The 18,710-nt window shown below is 52.0% G+C and overlaps 1 protein-coding gene across 4 annotated transcripts in view; it reads left to right on the plus strand.

Moving 5' to 3' along the window:
* PFKP (phosphofructokinase, platelet) overlaps window positions 1-18,710 on the plus strand; it is a 66,014-nt gene that overhangs the window by 33,507 nt on the left and 13,797 nt on the right. For 2 of the 4 annotated variants that reach the window (XM_050805460.1, XM_050805462.1), the window contains exons 6-16: window positions 952-996; window positions 1,230-1,338; window positions 2,568-2,663; window positions 4,018-4,110; window positions 4,676-4,801; window positions 7,363-7,427; window positions 8,577-8,646; window positions 8,831-8,977; window positions 12,432-12,502; window positions 14,463-14,550; window positions 15,586-15,738. In XM_050805460.1, the coding sequence (XP_050661417.1) occupies window positions 952-996; window positions 1,230-1,338; window positions 2,568-2,663; window positions 4,018-4,110; window positions 4,676-4,801; window positions 7,363-7,427; window positions 8,577-8,646; window positions 8,831-8,977; window positions 12,432-12,502; window positions 14,463-14,550; window positions 15,586-15,738 (1,063 nt within the window). The remainder of the gene's footprint in view (window positions 1-951; window positions 997-1,229; window positions 1,339-2,567; window positions 2,664-4,017; window positions 4,111-4,675; window positions 4,802-7,362; window positions 7,428-8,576; window positions 8,647-8,830; window positions 8,978-12,431; window positions 12,503-14,462; window positions 14,551-15,585; window positions 15,739-18,710) is intronic. The other 2 variants (XM_050805459.1, XM_050805461.1) reach the window with 2 other exon arrangements.

An 18,710-nucleotide genomic window follows, 5' to 3' on the forward strand; every position in this document is an offset into this window, starting at 1 on the left:
AAAGCTGTTGATTAGAATTTGAAAGGAAGAAACAAAATAATAATTATCTGAATGTCCTATCCAAACATCTCCAGAAGGAGTGGCAAGAAGTAAACTATGGTATGGATTTTCCACACCACTCATGAGAGATGCGGCCAGCGATGTCCTGCCCTGTGTAACCTATGGATTCACAAAGTGTGGTGGGGCCACTGCATTTGATCCGAGGTGCTCTAGACTCGGCGGATTATCACTAATGACTCTGTGGGGCACCCTACAATTTCTGAAGCAATTTGCATGAAAACCATGTGAAATGGTAAATAGAATAAGTGTCTCCCCTTTAAGGACGAGGTGCTTGAGACTGAGAGAGTGCTGAATCCAGTCCCCGGTGTGGTGCCTCCCAGTCCTCTGTGTGTCCTGTTCCCAGTGACGCCTTCACTGGACATTCTCAGTGCGTGGGCGTGAACCCCACAGTTGGTGGAAAATCACTAAGTTGGAAGGCTGCTCGGAGCAGTTGGATTTTTCCATTCCCTGGGAAGACCCAGTCTGTGGGTGTTAACCACTTAGTGACACTGGCACGCACTTGTTTCCCTGGGAGAGATCCAGCCGTGGCTCTTGACAGCAGCCACCGACTGTGCCCAGTAGAGAAGGTATCTGGGAAAGAGCCCAGCACGGGGCCTGGGAGTGTGAGTGTGTCCTGGGCACAGGCAGGCGAGGTGTCAAATGTGCAACTGGAGAGCGCAGAGGTGGCTCAAGTCACTTTCCTCACAGGAGTCTGGAAGGCTACTGCATAGCGTTTGCCTTAGTAGAAAATGAACCATTTTTGAAGCCTAGGTCCTTGCAGGCCTCCTGGCTAACTCGGCTGTCAAAGCCCCTTCTCTCTGCTTTCTGAGCTGTGTCCAGGGCTGAGTGGGTGCTCCCTGTGTTTCTCTGCTTTCTGAGCTGTGTCCGGGGCTCCCTCTGTTTTTCTTCCAGCCACCAGAGGACCTTCGTTCTGGAGGTGATGGGACGACACTGTGGGTATGTACCTGCGGTGGGTCCAGTGTCCGCAGTTCGGGTTGGGGACCCTTAGCGTCATCTCCCTGAGGCTATACCCCACATCCAGAATGCTCCCGCGGAGAGTCCTGGAGGGGCTGGCGTCCCGCTTCATACCTGGCATTAGATCTGCCCATCTGTCACTGAGTGGGGTGCCTGGGTTACCTTCATGGGAAGGATCCTTCTGGGGTGTTGATGCTGTTGCCTTGTCCACATAGGTACCTGGCCCTGGTGAGTGCCTTGGCCTGCGGTGCAGACTGGGTGTTCCTTCCGGAGTCTCCGCCAGAGCAAGGCTGGGAGGAGCAGATGTGTGTCAAACTCTCGGAGGTAATGTGGGTCCTGTGGCCGTCGATAGCGGGCGATGCTGGCTGCATTGCTTTAATCAGGATCCCAAGTGGGACGGCATTTTAAGCAAGTGAAAATATTTCTCTGTCTCCAGTTTGTCACACTTTGTATTTCACTCTATGGACTGTGAGCGTGGGGCATGTTTTCCTCTATGAAGGCTGAGACTCAAGGCAGAAGAGGTCTCATTTAAGACCTGAGTCTCAGAGTGAGCCTGGTTAGAATGCCCCGTGTGCCTGACTCTGGCAGGTGGACTTCAGGCACTGTTGGCTCCAGGCTCCACACAGCCACCACTACCATTTTCTACGGGCGGGTCTTTAATGCGGGGCTTTATAGAAAGCGAATCCATTGAGGATGAGTTAATCCACATCGTGGAGTGGTCGCTGTATTCCTTTCATGACCTCTTTAGGCTCACGTGACTGCTGTGAGCATAGGAAGGACGATGGGGACAGCAGCCATGGCGGCCCAGCAGTGCAAGGCCTTTCGGGTGTCACTGTGGCCACCAGAACCCGCTGTGTGGGCCCTGTGTTCGCTCACACTGTGTTTTCTGTCCCGCCTCTCTGCTGCTGGAGCCTGTGCGCAATACAACTTCATGCCAGTGGCCAGGCTTCGGGGCCTCCCCTGGGAGGGGCCGAGGAGGAGTGGTTTACAGGGAGGTGGCAGGAAACTCTGGAGGGAGGCAGAAAGCATGAGTGCATGAGGCGCCTGTGGGGAGTCCATCTCTGTGTCCTTCCCCTTGGGAACCCCTGTCAGTCACACCAGTGCCCTCCACCGAGGGCTGGCTGGGGGCCACATTTCTGTCTGTGGTGGTGATGTGAGCTCCCAGTCCCAAAGAGCTCTATTCCAGTGAGCCACAGCTGCCCTGCCCTGCCCCTTCACCCCTGCCCCTCGCCCCTGCCCCTCTCCTCGCCTCTGCCCCTCACCCACCCCTGCCCCTCACCTCACCCCTGCCCTCCTCACACCCCTGCCCCTCCTCACACCCCTGCCCCTCCTCACACCCCTGTCCCTCCTCTCACCCCATCCCTCCCTGCTATCATCCAGAGCACCTTTCACCACCTTCTGATGTCATTGGGAAGCAGCTCTTAGGAAGCTGGGCAAAGATTCCTGCCCAGAAAGAGGCTAGTTCAGTCCAAGACAGATTTCTGTGGTTTTGTTGTAGTTGTTGATAAGAATGGGATTAGGAATTTGAGAGCTTTAATTTTCTGTGTCTGCAGAACCGTGCCCGGAAAAAAAGACTGAATATTATTATTGTGGCTGAAGGAGCAATTGATACCCAAAATAAACCCATTACCTCTGAGAAAATCAAAGAGGTGAGTGCGCGCAGCTGTTCCCTTTCGCTTGGTTTCTGCCTGGAAGCAGGGGAGGTTAGCATCATGGGCAGGCTTGGTGTAGAACACTGAATTATTAACTTTTTATCCTTGATATTTAAAACATTTTCATCATGACTCAGAAGTTGGACGGCCTGGGAAACACCCAGCTGCCGCTCCTGGGGGCCTGTTCCGCTTGCATCCCCTCTTGCCGAGCCCCTAGAGGTTCCGGGACTCCCCCGCAGACACAGAGGTCAGCTCGAGTGGTCACACGTGTTCTTTGGATTAGAGTGTTCTGGCTCTTAAACGTGAGCTGCTCTGAGAATGAGGACTGAACACTTGGCAGCTGACCTGGGCTTCTGTTTGCCACAGGGGGAAAAGGCGGCGCCTTGCTATTCCCTGTGCCCTCCCGTAACCCAGAGCATCAGCTGAGCACATTCTCACAAAGAAAGCTGCTGTGTCCTCGTGGCCCTGCCAGGGGACGGGCTCTGGCAGGCTTCATGCCCTGGGGCTTGCTCAGTGCCTGCCCATCTGGAGAGGACTCCGATGCCATGGGCCAGGCTCCTGCTGTAGACGGGGCTGGGGACGGGCTCTGGCTCTAGCAGCCGCAGGGCAGAAGGCATCGCCACCTGCCTTTGTAAGTCGTGTTCTTTATTGTGCTTTGTTATAGTCAGTGAAGGAGCAAAACATGTCTCTGGATATGAAAACGGTGACAGACGCCGGGGAAAGACAGCTGCCAATATTTATAAGTAGTGATCCATAAAGTCGAGGCAAAGATTTTATTTCCCACTTACTTATAATTAAATCACAGGACAATGGACCAAGAAGGAACCATGAAATTCACGTAGCCCAGCCCCACTGTTCTTACAGAGGAGTAAGCTGAGTTCCAGAGACAGTCAGTGGCCTCTCCAGGTCACCGGGCCAGCGTGCCTGTGGGGTGGGGCGAGGGGAGTGCCTTGATTGGACTGGGTTGTGCTGTCAAATCACAGCTAAACAAATTTAAGCTGGTTAAAGGAAGATGTTTACATTTTTGTAAAATATAAGTAATAGTTTAAATGCAAGCTACTGAAACTTTTTGTTGTTGTTGTTAAAGCACCGAACATGTGACTTGCATTCATTTTCTAGGTGCAAGCCAAGATTTTGTTGGGTAACAAAAGTATTATTTTTAAAACCGAGTTTCAGCTGCCTGTTATATATACTAAATGTTCTGCTACGAAACAAAATTTAGAAATAACTCTTCCCATTTAGATCTGAAGAAAGAGCGAAAAACCTTTTTCAGTGCCCAGTACCTGCTTCCAGATCTGGGCTGCTGGGTCCGCATCACGGTTCCGCATCCTAACGAGACGTTTCCTTGCAGCTCGTCGTCACGCAGCTGGGCTACGACACACGTGTGACCATCCTCGGGCACGTGCAGAGAGGAGGGACCCCCTCGGCATTCGACAGGATCTTGGTGAGGATGGGAGCGTTGGGCATCTTCACAAGGTCTCTAGCAGGAAGCGTTTCTGGAGAGGCGCAGGCACCAGCCGGCCACAGAGCCTGGCATAATGCTCCCCCAGAGATGCCAGCGGCCCGGCCCTCTTCTTAACGATCCTTGAGACCTTTGGTGCAGACCAGTGTCTAGGCCTACAGCCATTCAGAGGCAGGGAGAGCTCCCTAGTGTGGGAGGGCAGAGCCTGCTGTTGGGATGACGTGGACCCCAGAGGACACAACCCCAGGGCAGAAAGGCTGTGTTCCTTGTGTGGGTTTCTGGAAACTGACTCGGGGCAGCAGGAATCCCAAGTACAAACTCAGCTCTTAACACTCCTGCTCTCCGTCTGGCCCTGACCTCCCCTCTGTTCCCATCTTGCCGGTTCTAAAGGAGTGGAAATCGATTTGCTCTGAAGAGTTAGGCTGCAGGTGGGGAGGGCTGTGAGCACCTGACTGAGATCATTGGAGGTCATGGAAAGACAGCAGGAGGTGACAGGGACGGGGCAGGGTGGGGGGCTGCCCCTGACCCACATGGACCTGGTTTTCAGGCCAGCCGCATGGGGGTGGAGGCAGTCATCGCCTTGCTAGAGGCCACCCCGGACACCCCAGCTTGCGTCGTGTCGCTGAACGGGAACCACGCCGTGCGCCTGCCACTGATGGAGTGCGTGCAGATGGTGAGTGGGCAGCCCATGGCCACAGGCAGGGCGGGGGCGGCTGGGGACAGACGCTGCTTGTCGGGCCGGCCTGGGTACCTCGGGTGTCTCGTCGGTGCACGCTGGGTTACACGGCCTTTCTGAGAAGGGGGTGAGCTGCCCATGGGGAGGGAGCAGGCTTGTATTCTCACCCACACCTGCAGAACCTGTGCCGTCTTTACTCTTTGGTTTTCTAAGTTACCGTCCATCCTTGTGGCACGTAGTTGTAACCTCCCCTGAGATGGGTCTAGAGTGTTGGGATCCCAACAGTCGAAGAGGTTCCAGGTGGCCCCAGTGCACCCAGCGCTGCAGAAGGACAGAGTACAAGGAGGCAAGAGAGATCTGTGGACAGAGTGGCAGGGAGGCGGGCACAAGAGAGATCTGTGGACAGAGTGGCAGGGAGGCGGGCACAAGAGAGATCTGTGGACAGAGTGGCAGGGAGGCGGGCGCAAGAGAGATCTGTGGACAGAGTGGCAGGGAGGCGGGCGTGAGAGAGATCTGTGGACAGAGTGGCAGGGAGGCAGGCGTGAGAGAGATCTGCAGGGCAGTATTTTGTAGGGGAAGGTGGGACCTTCCCAAACTTCTCCAGTTTCAGCCACTTCCTGTCCTCCTATCCCCAAGGACATTCAGGTCTGTGATGGGACACAGGGATGACTCTGGTCACCCGAAGATGCACCCACCCTTCTCGGGCCAGGGAGCTGCCATCTGCAAATGAACAAAGGGAAAAGCAGTTCCGGCTTTCCAGGCATTGTTCAGTAGTGGAGGTGACTGTGAAGTCAGCTGCATTCGAAGTTTATTTTAGTTTATTTTATTATTTATTTATTTATTTAGACATGGAGTCTCGTTCTGTTGCTCAGGCTGGAGTGCGCTATCTTGGCTCACTGCAAGCTCCGCCTCCTGGGTTCATGTCATTCTCCTGCCTCAGCCTCCTGAGTAGCTGGGACTACAGGTGCCCGCCACCAAGCCCGGCTAATTTTTTTTTTTTTTTTGTATGTTTAGTAGAGATGGGGTTTCACCATGTTAGCCAGGATGGTCTTGATCTCCTGACCTCATGATCTGCTCGCCTCGGCCTCCCAAAGTGCTGGGATTACAGGCATGAGCCACCACGCCCGGCTGTTATTTTTCAGAGTTCATTCGTGACTCCTGTTTTGTTGGGTCTTTCCAGTGACCCTGAGGTAAATGCCTCTTAACACACACAAAGAAGTCATGAAGCAATCAAGTCAGGGACTTGTTGAAAGTCACCTTGGAAACATAATTTCCAAAAGCCCAAGGGAGAAAATAGTATTTGTGTGTATGTGTGTGAAGGCTTGTGTCTGTGTGTGTGTGTATGTATGTATAGTGTGTGCATGTGTGTCTCTGTATATGCATGTACATGCAGGTTTATGCATATGTGTGTGTTTGTGAGTGTGTGAGGTAGTTTGTGTCTGCATGTGTTTGTATGTTTATATGCATGGGTATGCATGTTTGAGTGAGAGCTAGTGTGTCTGCATGTTACCCTGTGTGCATGTATGTTTATATGCGTATGTGAGTATGTGAGGTATTGTGTCTGCATGTCTGTGTGTGCATGCATGTTTATATGCATGTGTGTATGTGAGGTAGCGTGTGTCTGTGTGTGCAGGTATGTTTCTATGCATATGTGTGCATGTTGGTATGAGTACAAGGTAGTGTGTGTCTGCATATTAGTGTGTGCCTGTGTGCATGTGAGAGGCAGTAGGCTTAAAAGGCTCAGAGCACTGAACGACACGCAGTACATGTATTTTGAGCCTGTGTCTCATGTCTCTGCTTGTCTAGAGATGATCACGGTCGGTGTCACTTGCCCTGACCTTGAAACCACCCTTGTGTGGCTTTGTTGTTAAAGCGGAGGGAGCCACTACTGTGCACCTGCTGTTTGTCAGGCGTCTTCCTGAGGGTCTGACATGTTTGAATAACCTTAGAGATTGCTGGAAGGAGGAGTATTTTTCTCATCTTACAGAGGAGGAAATTGAAGTTTAGAGCGAGAAAGAACTTGCCTGAGATCTGACGTTGCCCGGGGCTGCCTGGCATGCATCACTCCTAGCCCTGCGTCCCAGGGCATCCATCCGGGCCCCTCTGCTCCCCCGCCCGCCGTGACCTCACTCCCGTCCCGCATCCTCCAGTGAACTGGTTGTTTTGTTTTGTTTTTCCCCACCATAATCAAATTGAGAATTCCTTAGAACCATGCCTGAGAGATTTCATTTCCTCCGGCTTTGTTCTCTTGGGTTAAATCTTCACAATGTTGTGTCCACAAACAGCAGGTGACACCTCCTCTTTTTCCTCAGAAGCCTCCTGAGCTAAGCAGACCCCAGGGCTCTGACCTCACAGCCGGGCAGTGAGGGGCTGGCTGCCAACCAGCATTAGGTTATACTTGGTGGCCGGTCGTCTAGACCATTAACCCTGGGGCTGCCGGCAGCCTGGGTCAGACTGGAGAGGGCTGGTGGGAAGGACCGAGCCAGCCTCCACCCACCCCATCCATGGTGCACCAAGTTCTGACACATTCTTTCTTCTTTTCATCATTGTTTTAAAAGACTCAGGATGTGCAGAAGGCGATGGACGAGAGGAGATTTCAAGATGCGGTTCGGCTCCGAGGGAGGTGAGGTGCTTTGGAGAAAGCTCTGCCCTGTCGGGAACACACACCCCTCGGGCCTGGCCACTGCAAATGTGCTTAGGGGTTGTGCTTATTCCATGTCAGTCTGAAAACTCAGAAAGTCAGGCAGGACTCACAGCACCCCTTTTGCAGTAGCAGGCCCTGGTGACTGGTTAGAGAGAAATCATTTTCTAAAGTTGCCATTGGTCCTTTTTGGCAAGTTGGTGGTGGTTTAGGAGCTAATGAGATTAAGGCACAAGGTGACATGTGGCCTTTTAAAAACAAAACAAAACAAAAAACGGAGTCTCCTTCTGTCACCCAGGCTAGAGTGCACTGGTGCCATCTCAGCCCCCTGCAACCTCTGCCTCCCATGTTCAAGAAATTCTCATGCCTCGGCCTTCCAAGGAGCTGGGACTACTGGCGTGTGCCACCATGTCCAGCTAATTTTTGTATTTTTAGTACAGACGGGGTTTCACCATGTTGGCCAGGCTGGTCTCGAACTCCAGACCTCAAATGATTCACCCGCCTCAGCCTCCCAAAGTGCTGGGATTACAGGCTTGAGCCACCGCACCCGGCTGTGGCCCTCGTTTTGCAAGAGAAAGTTACGGAGTGTAGAAGCATACCCTTTTCGGCCGGGCGCGGTGGCTCAAGCCTGTAATCCCAGCACTTTGGGAGGCCAAGACGGGCGGATCACGAGGTCAGGAGACCATCCTGGCTAACACGGTGAAACCCCGTCTCTACTAAAAAATACAAAAAAAACTAGCCGGGCGAAGTGGCGGGCGCCTGTAGTCCCAGCTACTCGGGAGGCTGAGGCAGGAGAATGGTGTGAACCCGGGAGGCGGAGCTTGCAGTGAGCTGAGATCCGGCCACTGCACTCCAGCCCGGGCGACAGAGCGAGATTCCGTCTCAAAAAAAAAAAAAAAGAAAAAAAAGAAGCTTACCCTTTTCTCTCAGTCCATTTCCTCCAGACACGGATAATACCATGGGTCGTGGTTAAGGGCTCTGCAGCGCACGTGGAATCCTGGGGCCTCCTCCTCCTGCCCAGATAGTTGGCAGACACATTGAGTGCTGGCAGACAAGCCGCTTTTCTCTGCGTGAGCCCCAAGTTGTGTGTGGTGTTCCCAACTCTGATCCAACAACACCCTCTTCCTTTAGGAGCTTTGAGGGCAACCTGAACACCTACAAGCGACTCGCCATCAAGCTGCCGGATGATCAGATCCCAAAGGTTGGTGGCCGGCCTCCCGCGATGCCCCCGACCTCTCCTGTGGGCCTCCCCTCATGGCCTCTGCCTCGCTGAATGAGGCCACCAGTTTTCAGGCCTGGCTCGGCATGGTCCGCTGCCACAGCGTGCCGCAAATGGAGCTCGCGTGTGCCCGTGACCCAGTGCTTGCCCGCCTTCTGTTTTGCAGACCAATTGCAACGTAGCTGTCATCAACGTGGGGGCGCCCGCGGCTGGGATGAACGCGGCAGTGCGCTCAGCTGTGCGCGTGGGCATTGCCGACGGCCACAGGATGCTTGCCATCTACGATGGCTTTGATGGCTTCGCCAAGGGCCAGGTGAGTCACCCAGGACGCCATAGGCGGGCAGACCCCCTGGCTCCGAGCACAGTGGAATGGGGGGCCCCCTCCACGGCCCTCACACCTTTTCACGCCTCAGTCCAGGATCCTGTCTCAGTCCAGGATCCTGTGACATTGTGACTGAATGACTACTTATTAAGGCATTGCTTCTGGAGTGAAATCTCACCCTAAGGTAGGTTTCGGGCCCTCAAATGGAGCCCAGGGTGTGATGTGCTTTTGAATTTTCTGAAAAGGTGCTGGGGGTTGGCAGTGCCTCTGGGGTCTGATGGCCCTGACATTAGGTGAGAAGGAAGGTGGTGTTGTCTCGGAGGCTGCGGTTGGTTTAAACCGGGCACTGGAGGGAAAGTAGGCGGTGTCTGGTGTGCACAAGCACCCACTGAAATACAAACCTTAGTGAACACGGGTAACACCTCTTGACGTGTGCTGTACCCAGTTGTTCTGCGGGATTTACGTGTGTTCACCCATTTAAGCCTCACACTGAATCTAAGATGTTATCCCCATTTTCCTTACAAGAAAACTGAGGCACAGGGATGCCAACTGGGCTGGATGCACGAGGGAGGACTGGAAACAGGATTCTGAGCTCCTGACGGGGGGCTGAACTGGTGGCTCTTTGTTTATCTGATTAGCCAACAAATACCTGCTTTGTGAAATTTTTTTTTTTTTTTGAGATGAGGTCTCGCTCTGTTGCCCAAGCTGGAGTGCAATGGCGTGATCTCGGCTCACTGCAACCTCCGCCTCCCGGGTTCGAGCGATTCTCCTGCCTCAGCCTCCTGAGTAGCCAAAATTACAGACACGCGCCACCACGCCCAGCTCATTTTTGTATTTTCAGTAGAGATGGGGTTTCATCATGTTGGCCAGGCTGGTCTCGACCTCCTGACCTCAGGTGACCCACCCACCTCGGCCTCCCAAAGTGCTGGGATTACAGGCATGAGCCACCGTGCCCGGCCTCCGACTTTGTGGAGTTCTTACGCTGAGGAATTAAATGAGTGAGCACAGCAGGCACAACTCTCTGGTTCCGTGGAGACTGCATTTTAGACGGGGAGAGAGAACAGTGACTGAGGACCCCCTGCTCTCTGGACAGTGAGCAGTGCTCAGAGGCACGCGGAGGAGGGCCTGCTGGAGTCCCCCCAGACAGCCACGCTGGGGAAGGTGCTCCCAGGCTGCAGATCAGGGGATGAGCAGGCGGCTCTTGGGACCCTCGAGGGACACTCATCCCAGGCGGAGGGAAAGGATGCTCTGGAGCTGATGCTTACAGGGGCAGGGGCTCCGAGCCCACGCAGGGCAGTGGGGATGGGAACTGCAGGGGCGGGGCCGGCTTGTTTGTGAGCTCGGAGGCCGCGCAGGGCAGTGAGGATGGGAACTGCAGGGACAGGGCCAGCTTGTTTGTGGGCAGCCTGAGGAGGTTGGCTTTTATGTTATGTGAGATTTGGGGTCCTGAGCGGGGACTGGCCCACACCGAGAGCTTTCTAAAGGGACTCTCTGGTGTTCATCGAGGCAGAGGCAGGAGGCAGGGCTTCCAGCTGGGGCTTTGCAGTCACCTAGCAAGAGACGGTGGGTCCAGACGGGCTACTGTGCAGATGGCAAGAAACCTCCAAGGGTCTGGAGATATTGAGGGCACGGAGGGCACATGGGATTTGCTTGCTAAGTACACGCAGGCATAAACAGAGGAGGCAAGAATCACTCCATTCCTGGCCTGAGCACATGGAAGGGGTAGAGTTGCAACTTAAGAGGATGGGAAGCCCTGAGAGACACTGCTTTCAGGAAGGATGAGGAGTAGAGACTCATGAGGCCACAGTGAAGGTGCGTGTCCCGCGGCCGAGGACAGGACTGGGGACGCCGGGTGAAGGTGTGTCCCGCGGCCGAGGACAGGACTGGGGATGCTGGGGTGAAGGTGTGTCCCGCGGTCGAGGACAGGACTGGGGATGCCAGGGTGAAGTTGTGTCCCCCGCGGCCAAAAATGTGCAGTAAGCCGCTGTGTCCCGGCGTCTTCAGGAGGGGTGGGTTCAGCACGTAGGTTTGGGAGGCTTCAGTGTCTCCGTGGTAGTTAAAGGCACAGAACTCACAGAGCTTCCCTGAGGGCCTGAGTGCAGGTAGGAGAGAGGAGGTCCGGGACTGAGTCCTCAGGGCGCCATTGTTAAGAGTGGGGTAGGAAGAGGAGACCCCAGCCCAGGAGACTGAGGAGTGGCAGAGAGTTAGGGGCGAGATGCGCAGTGGCATCCCCGGGAACACAGATGATCCACCTTCCACCACCGCTGGCCCCCTTTCCATGTTGGCCCATCCACCTGCATCTCAGCTGCAGGAACCGGACGAGGAACCGTTCTGTCCTGGGTGGATCTTGCTTTCCCCGTCTTTCTTGTTCAGACTTGTAAAGATTAATTGACCTAAAACTGGTATTTGCTTTATTTAAAGAAATATTGCCTTCAAAACTGATTTATGTGAAAAAAAAAAGCCTGATTTATATGGTTCTGTCAAATATATATATATATATATATATATATATATATACACACACACACCCCTTGTACAATATTTACCTTTTGATATAGAATGATCTTTTTTCTAATGTAATTTACCTGGAGATCTCACTGCAGCATAGCAGTGCGTCCACCAAATCCGTGAACTTACCCGGAATCTTGTGACCGGAAGCTTCGGAGCTGGGGTTCGAGCCCCACAGGTTCTCCTCCCGCGGCCGTGCTGTCCTCGCAGTCGCATCCTCTTTCTGTGATTACATTAGTTTGCTTAGTAATCTGTTTTCCTTTTCTTCTCCCTAGTTTGTAAGAAAAGAAATTTTCCCTTAATCTTTTACCAATTTAGAAACCATCATGTTACTTTTCTTTTAATTGCCGGAGGCGGGATATGGGGAGCGGCATATCTCACACGTGGCTGGGGGTAAGATGCAGAAGCCCTGACAGGCAGGGAGAATGCAGCCCCTCTGCTGTTCTTCTGTTTCTCGCCTTGATTCATCCAGGCATCGCGATAAATGCTGTCTCACACGCCTCTCGAATCTTTTTTTTTTTTTTTTTTTTTTTTGAGACGGAGCCTTGCTCTGTCGTCCAGGCTGGAGTGCAGTGGCGTGATCTCAGCTCACTGCAAGCTCTGCCTCCCCGGTTCGCGCCATTCTCCTGCCTCAGCCTCCTGAGTAGCTGGGACTACAGGCGCCTGCCACCACACCTGGCTAATTTTTTGTATTTTTAGTAGAGACGGGGTTTCTCCGTGTTGGCCAGGATGGTCTTGATCTCCTGACCTCATGATCCGCCCGCCTCAGCCTCCCAAAGTGCTGGGATTACAAACATGAGCCACCGCGCCCAGCCTTGCCTCTCAAATCTTTACTGGAATGCAGCCTGTTGAAAAAGCACAGAAAGCTGTTTTTAGTACTTTCTAACTTGCCTTTCATTGTTCACTTTAGCTGTTTCATTCTGTGTTTGCACATTAGATCAAAGAAATCGGCTGGACAGATGTCGGGGGCTGGACCGGCCAAGGAGGCTCCATTCTTGGGACAAAACGGTAACTTCCAAATCTCAACTCTATGACCTGCTTTTAAGGAAGAAGGAAGAGCCGTGTTCTGGAAGAGAATTGCTAGGTGCCGATGCCGCTTGCGATTCCTGTAAAGGCGTCCCTAAGGGAGGGGTGCAGGTAGTTACCGGTCCTCCCTCCAGTGGAACTGCCTGTGTTCCAGGGAGCTGGGGATGCATCCCAGGGCGTAAAAGAGATGCGGAGGTAACTTGGAATGCCTTCCTCTAATTCATATTTCCATTCATTTGAAGAGCCAACTGGCAAGCCTAAAGCCTCCACTTGGAGGTCATAAAGATGAGTGGTGTCACAGAGCTGTGGAGGCAGCACTCTAAGCAAACCCTAAAGCAGCCTAGATAGCAGGTAGCATTGGTGGGAACCTGCTCAGTAGCCCTGAGCAGCTGTGACTCGAGGCTCAGATTTCCACAGCCAAAGAAAGGACCCAAGGAATTCTAGTCTAAAAATCTTTTTCGGACCTATAGTAACTCTTGCGTCCCTGCATCACTGGGGACGATGGAATTTTCAAATGTAGATGAAGCCTGAGTTCTTCTCACCTTTGATCATGTCAGGGGTGCGAATGTTAATATCTGTCATCACTGCAGATCACGATTTCATATGGAAGGAAGGTGGTTTTTGGCAAATATAATAAATGATGGATTCCACGTAATTCTGGCTTATAGTTCCAAGGGAGTTAGCTGCACCCTTTGCTTTGCTTTACAGCCAGGACCCTGGTACTCCCAGCCACTGCTGGGAAGCCTCAGAGCTGGGTTAGCTCTGCGGCTGCCTCCTGGCTGTTCTCATGAGCTGTGCATGTCGGTGCCCCAGACGGTAAAGCTCTAGGTAGAGGCAGATGCATCCCTCGGTGTGCGTCCTGGGGCTGAGGACTGGCCACCGACTCCCCGGGCGCAGGTGCTTGATAAGCTGGCCAGGGCGTTGCCCTCGAGGATGTAGAGAGGACTCGCTGGCTGTTCTGGGCTTGTCCTGAAGAGGCTTAAGAAACCTCACCTTAGGGGCCAGGGTAATTTTGCAAGTAGCTGCATCCATTTGTCTGCTCTGATGGCCAGGCCTGAACATTTTTGCCTTATAAATCTACCAAGAGTACAAGTACTTCACTTCTTCCAATCAACATGAAACCTTTGGGTGGGTTTGGGATGGGATCCAGGGGGCACACAGTCTGGTGTTGCACTTGTTAGCCCTGTCATGTGCCATTGGTGATAGCATGGGGGAGGGAGAGCAAGTATGAGCAGATGGGATTTTAAATGAGATCAATAGTGGATAATGCATACGTAAGTTATTTGGAAACTGGAGATTTCCATTTAAACAATTATCGGGCCGGGCGTGGTGGCTCAATCCTGTCATCCCAGCATTTTGGGAGGTCGAGGTGGGTGCATCACCAGATCAAGGGATCGAGACCATCCCGGCCAACACGGTGAAACTCTGTCTCTACTAAAAATACAAAAAATTAGCCAGTCGTGGTGGCGGGCACCTGTCGTCCCAGCTACTCGGGAGGCTGAGGCAGGAGACAGGAGAAACACTTGAACCCGGGAGGCAGAGGTTACAGTGAGCCGAGATTGCACCACTGCACTCCAGCCTGGTGACAGAGCGAGACTCCGTCTCAAAAGAAAAAAAATGATCGTTAATAATTATAAGTTTTTATTTTTATTTTTTTCGAATGGGGCAGCAGAGTTCTTTTTAGGTCAAGGTATCAGCTGAAATGCTTTATTCCGTTTTCTCGTTAAAACACTGTTTCGAGATGAGATTCCTGATCGTTCTGCCGTCTGCCAGCCACAGTGGCCTGCGTGAAATGGCAAACGTTTACCGCTCCTTAAAACCACAGACTAGGGAGGGAGGCCGGGTGGGGACCAGCGTGGTTTCTCGGGTTCCCGGCGTGATGTCCCGCGGTCTGCGTGGAGCTCCAGGTGTCTGACATCATTCTCCATTTGGCTGTTTTCAGCATTCTCCCGGGAAAGTACCTGGAGGAGATCGCCACGCAGATGCGCACGCACAGCATCAACGCGCTACTGATCATCGGCGGGTTTGAGGTACGTTTCCGTTTCTCTCTTCACCCGCTTGCCAGTCTTGCGGGTGTGAGCCGCGCCCTGTGTTGGCTAAACATTAAGCTACTTGTTGGCTACTGGCCACGATCCGAGATGATAGGTTCCCAGACCAGCTGCCACTGGTGAATTGTAGAACTGCAGAATAGCAGGTGGTAAGACGTGGCCTACGAGTGACCCAGTTCCCAATAAAGTAACTTAACCAAGAAGCAAAAGCTTGACTCCTGAACTGGGACTCATCTATTCAGTGAACTCTTGATGTATTTCAGGTTTGTGGAAGTCATTCTCTCTCTTGAGTCCAGAGTCCAGTGGCTACTTAGAGAGTAAGGTAGTTATACCTAGAATTTTGTTTAAAATCACATTTTGGACTATAGACCCTAATATTTTTCTATTCAGTGAAGATTAGTCCCATGGTAACCTTTCCATTTACTTTTAGAAAAAGTAAGAACCAGCAGGGTGCAGTGGCTCATGCCTGTAATCCCAGCACTTTGGGAGACTGAAGCGGGCAGATCACCTGAGGTCAGGAGTTCAAGACCAGCCTGACCAACATGGTGAAACCCTGTCTCTACTAAAAATACAAAAATTAGTCGGGCATGGTGGCAGGTGCCTGTAGTCCCAGCTACCCAGGAGGCCAAGGCAGGAGAATCGCTTGAACCCGGGAGGCAGAGGTGCAGTGAGCCAAGATTGCGCCACTGCACTCTAGCCTGGGTGACAAAGCGAGACTCTGTCTCAAAAAGAAAAAAATAAAAACAAAGTAAGAACCTCAGAAATGAGACTCTTACCCATGAGGGTTTAGTCTTCTCACTGATTTTGTCCTTCACCCTTTGTGCTTAGAACCTGCTGATCCTTGTATTCTTGTCTGTGGTCTTAACGCGACTTTGTGTTGGTCTCGTAGTGGTTTCGTGACGCCCTACTGTGCTCCCTGTGTGCTGTGGTGGAGGTGGCTCTCCCTGAGGCTCTCCCAGCGAGACCCCCTCCTCCCTGCTTCCCTCTCGCCCCACAACTCCCACGCTTGTCTGACAGGCCTACCTGGGACTCCTGGAGCTGTCAGCCGCCCGGGAGAAGCACGAGGAGTTCTGTGTGCCCATGGTCATGGTTCCCGCTACTGTGTCCAACAATGTGCCGGGTTCCGATTTCAGCATCGGGGCAGACACAGCCCTGAACACTATCACCGACGTAAGTCCGTGTGCGCCCCGCCAGGTGGGCGCTGGCTGACGCTAACCTGAGGGCCCCCGCCCTTTTTATCTACCGTGCGCTAGAAACAGCCTTTTACAAATACCCTGAATGAGAGCTTCTCGTTCTTTTTTTCCCCCTAGAAAGTATGTTTTTAGACTCTGAACATTTTTGATCTCACTCCCAAAAAGTTTTACTGCCTTTTCTTCTGTGTGGCCACCGGCGGGGACGTAGCGTGCCCAAGACCCCGGGAGTGCCCGTGAGTACCTGCAGCGCTCAGGAGGACTGGGCCGCAGTCTCCTGTGATTGCACCAGCATTAAAATCTGCTTTTTTTTTTTTTTTTTTTTAATGCTGAGCCTAAATTTTCTTTAAGCTTCCAATACCCATTATGATGAACCCCTGCCTTGATGCTGAGGGTTGAAATTGAAGTGAATATTTTATAATTGTAGTCATTGCCCTGAACGCACCATTGCATTTGTTATCTCTTTGGTCTTGGCTGTTGACCTCATTTTCCCCTTTGTAAACCGAGAATATTAAATTACATCTAAGGCAACATTGGGGCTAGTTTAGTTTTTTTGCCAAGAGACAATAATAAAATATAGAAATATATTCTTCTGTTTTTTGTTTTTTGTTTTTTTCTTTGTGAGACAAGGTCTTACTCTGTCACCCAGGCTTGAGTGCAGTGGTGTGATCTCGGCTCACTGCAACCTCGACCTCCTGGGCTCAGGTGATCCTCCCACCTCAGCCTCCCAAGTACCTGGGACCACAGGCACATGCCGCCATTCCCGGCTAAAAGACATACACGCCTATCCCCATGTTTGTGTGTCACACTTGGTGATTCACGTGGGAGTCTGCAGATCCGTACCTAATGCAGGAAGCATTTCATTTTTTTAAAATTTGATGTCTAAAATTTTTCAGTAATTCTCAAGTTTTAATTTTTCTTGTGCGACTTAGTTCTCATGAATATTTTTCAAAGTTTTTTTTTTCTTTTATAAACCCTTGGCATGAAACTTATTTCTAGCACTGGTAAATAAAAAAACAAGCTTTTAACATACAGCTCATATGGTAAGTAACGCTTAGCACTCCTTTCTTGCTTTTCTGATCATCTTAAACTTTCTTCAATTTCTTTGCGAAGGAAACCTGCCCAGGTTTTCCCGTGTTCACTGGCTTTGGGGGGGCAACTTTCACCTTATTTTTGGCAGTCACTAATCTCTGACCTAGACGTTGCTTCTGTAATTCTGGTGACGGGTGTCACGGCTTTGCTGCTGCGGGGCTGGCCCAGCTCTGAGGTGACCTTCGCGCTGGAAATGTGAACATGAGTGTCTGTTTCACAGAGGGGATTCCAGCATGGCTTTCACTGCTCTTTCACTGGTTTTAGCTGGACTTTTGAGTCTGTGAAAGTTGGGTGTGCAATGGGAGGGATTGAAGCTTCTTTTTTCCCTAATTGTTACCTATTGGAACTTGCCCAGAGGGAATGGGTGGGGAATTTAAGAGCAGTCACTGCAGTTAGCTGAGCATCTGAAGATGTGGGACAAAGCTGGTATTGATCTCCCCGTGACTTTTTTTATTTTGAAGTTTCCACACAAAGTATAGATCCTTGTGGTATGTGATGTACACTTTCAGGCATGAAGAAAATCTATCTTTTTAATGCCAATGTCCTCTGCTATAAATAACTTGTTTTTTTGTTTTTTTCAGATTGTAAATATGTAACAAATGTGTAGGGTCAAAATTTGAAAACCAAAATATGTGAGGCAAACACCCCACATATGACCCGTTCCACCCTCTGACTTCCCTTGGAGGGACTGGTGATTTATTATGCAATTGTTTTAAATTCACTTTTTCATTCATTCAAGTTTCTCAAAGCTAGGTTAAACAATTTCGTTTTCTTTCTTTTTTTTTTTGGAGACAGGGCCTCACTCTGTTTCCCAGGCTGGAGTGCAGTGGTGCAATCACGATTCTCTGCAGCCTCGACCTCCCAGGCTTAGGCGATCCTCCCACCTCAGCCTTATGAGTAGCTGGGACTACACATGCATGCCACCGTGCGCGGCTAATTTTTTGTATTTCTACAGAGACGAGGTCTCCCTGTGTTGCCCAGGCTGGTCTCAAACTTCTGGGCTCAAGCAGTCCCCCTGTCTTGGCCTCTCAAAGCACGGGGGTTACAGGGATGAGCCACCACGCCGGGCCTTAAGTTAACTGATTACAATAGAGAAAGAACTGGAGCGTGTAGTTAGTCGAGCCTCCCGTTGGCCAGGCACAGCCACCTTGGTAAGTGTATGTGTATGTCCTCATTGCCCTTCTGATCCCGAGCTCTGAGGAATGAGGCTGTCTTGGCAGTGCCGTGGTTCTAGTCTCGTGAGGGGTGAGTGATGCCGGCTGATCGAGGTCACCCTGGCGAATGCTGCAGCTGCTCGGGAGCCAGGGCAGGGACGAGAAAGCTGCTGAGGGTCCCTGTGTGGACCCCTGAAGGGAGAGGGACGGAGATGTGAACGTGGCAGCTGTTTTCTCCAGAGCCCTGTTTACTGATGGCCAAACAGCGTGAATCCTGAGGTTTGGATTTGGGTCTGAACTGGGCTCGTCTGGCCGTAGAACAGGAGCTGGTGGCGAGCTCAGGAAATGAGGGCCTGAGGCGACTTGATGTGGATGGCTCTGGGTCACTCCAGCCACTCTCCTGAAGCCGTCGGAGGCTGATGACGTGTGGGAGTGAGCGTCTCTTCCCTGTCCGGCCACACCCTCTGTGGCCCTGGGCAGCATTTATGTTTGAGGTCTGTGGATGTCTCCAGTTGTTCAGTCAATTTGGTGATTCTCATGGGGTGACTGTGACCCAGGGGATGTTTGCACCGTCCAGGGAGGTTTCTGGTTAGAACTGGGAGAAGGGATGCTCCCAGCACCTGGGGCTGGAGACAAGGGAAGCTGAGGAAAGTCCCTCCAAGCACAGGGCGGGCTCCATAGTAGGAGTCTGGCTCAGGACGTGGCC

This window comes from Macaca thibetana, chromosome 9, assembly GCF_024542745.1.
Source record: "Macaca thibetana thibetana isolate TM-01 chromosome 9, ASM2454274v1, whole genome shotgun sequence".
NCBI classification, from domain to species: Eukaryota; Metazoa; Chordata; class Mammalia; order Primates; family Cercopithecidae; genus Macaca; species Macaca thibetana.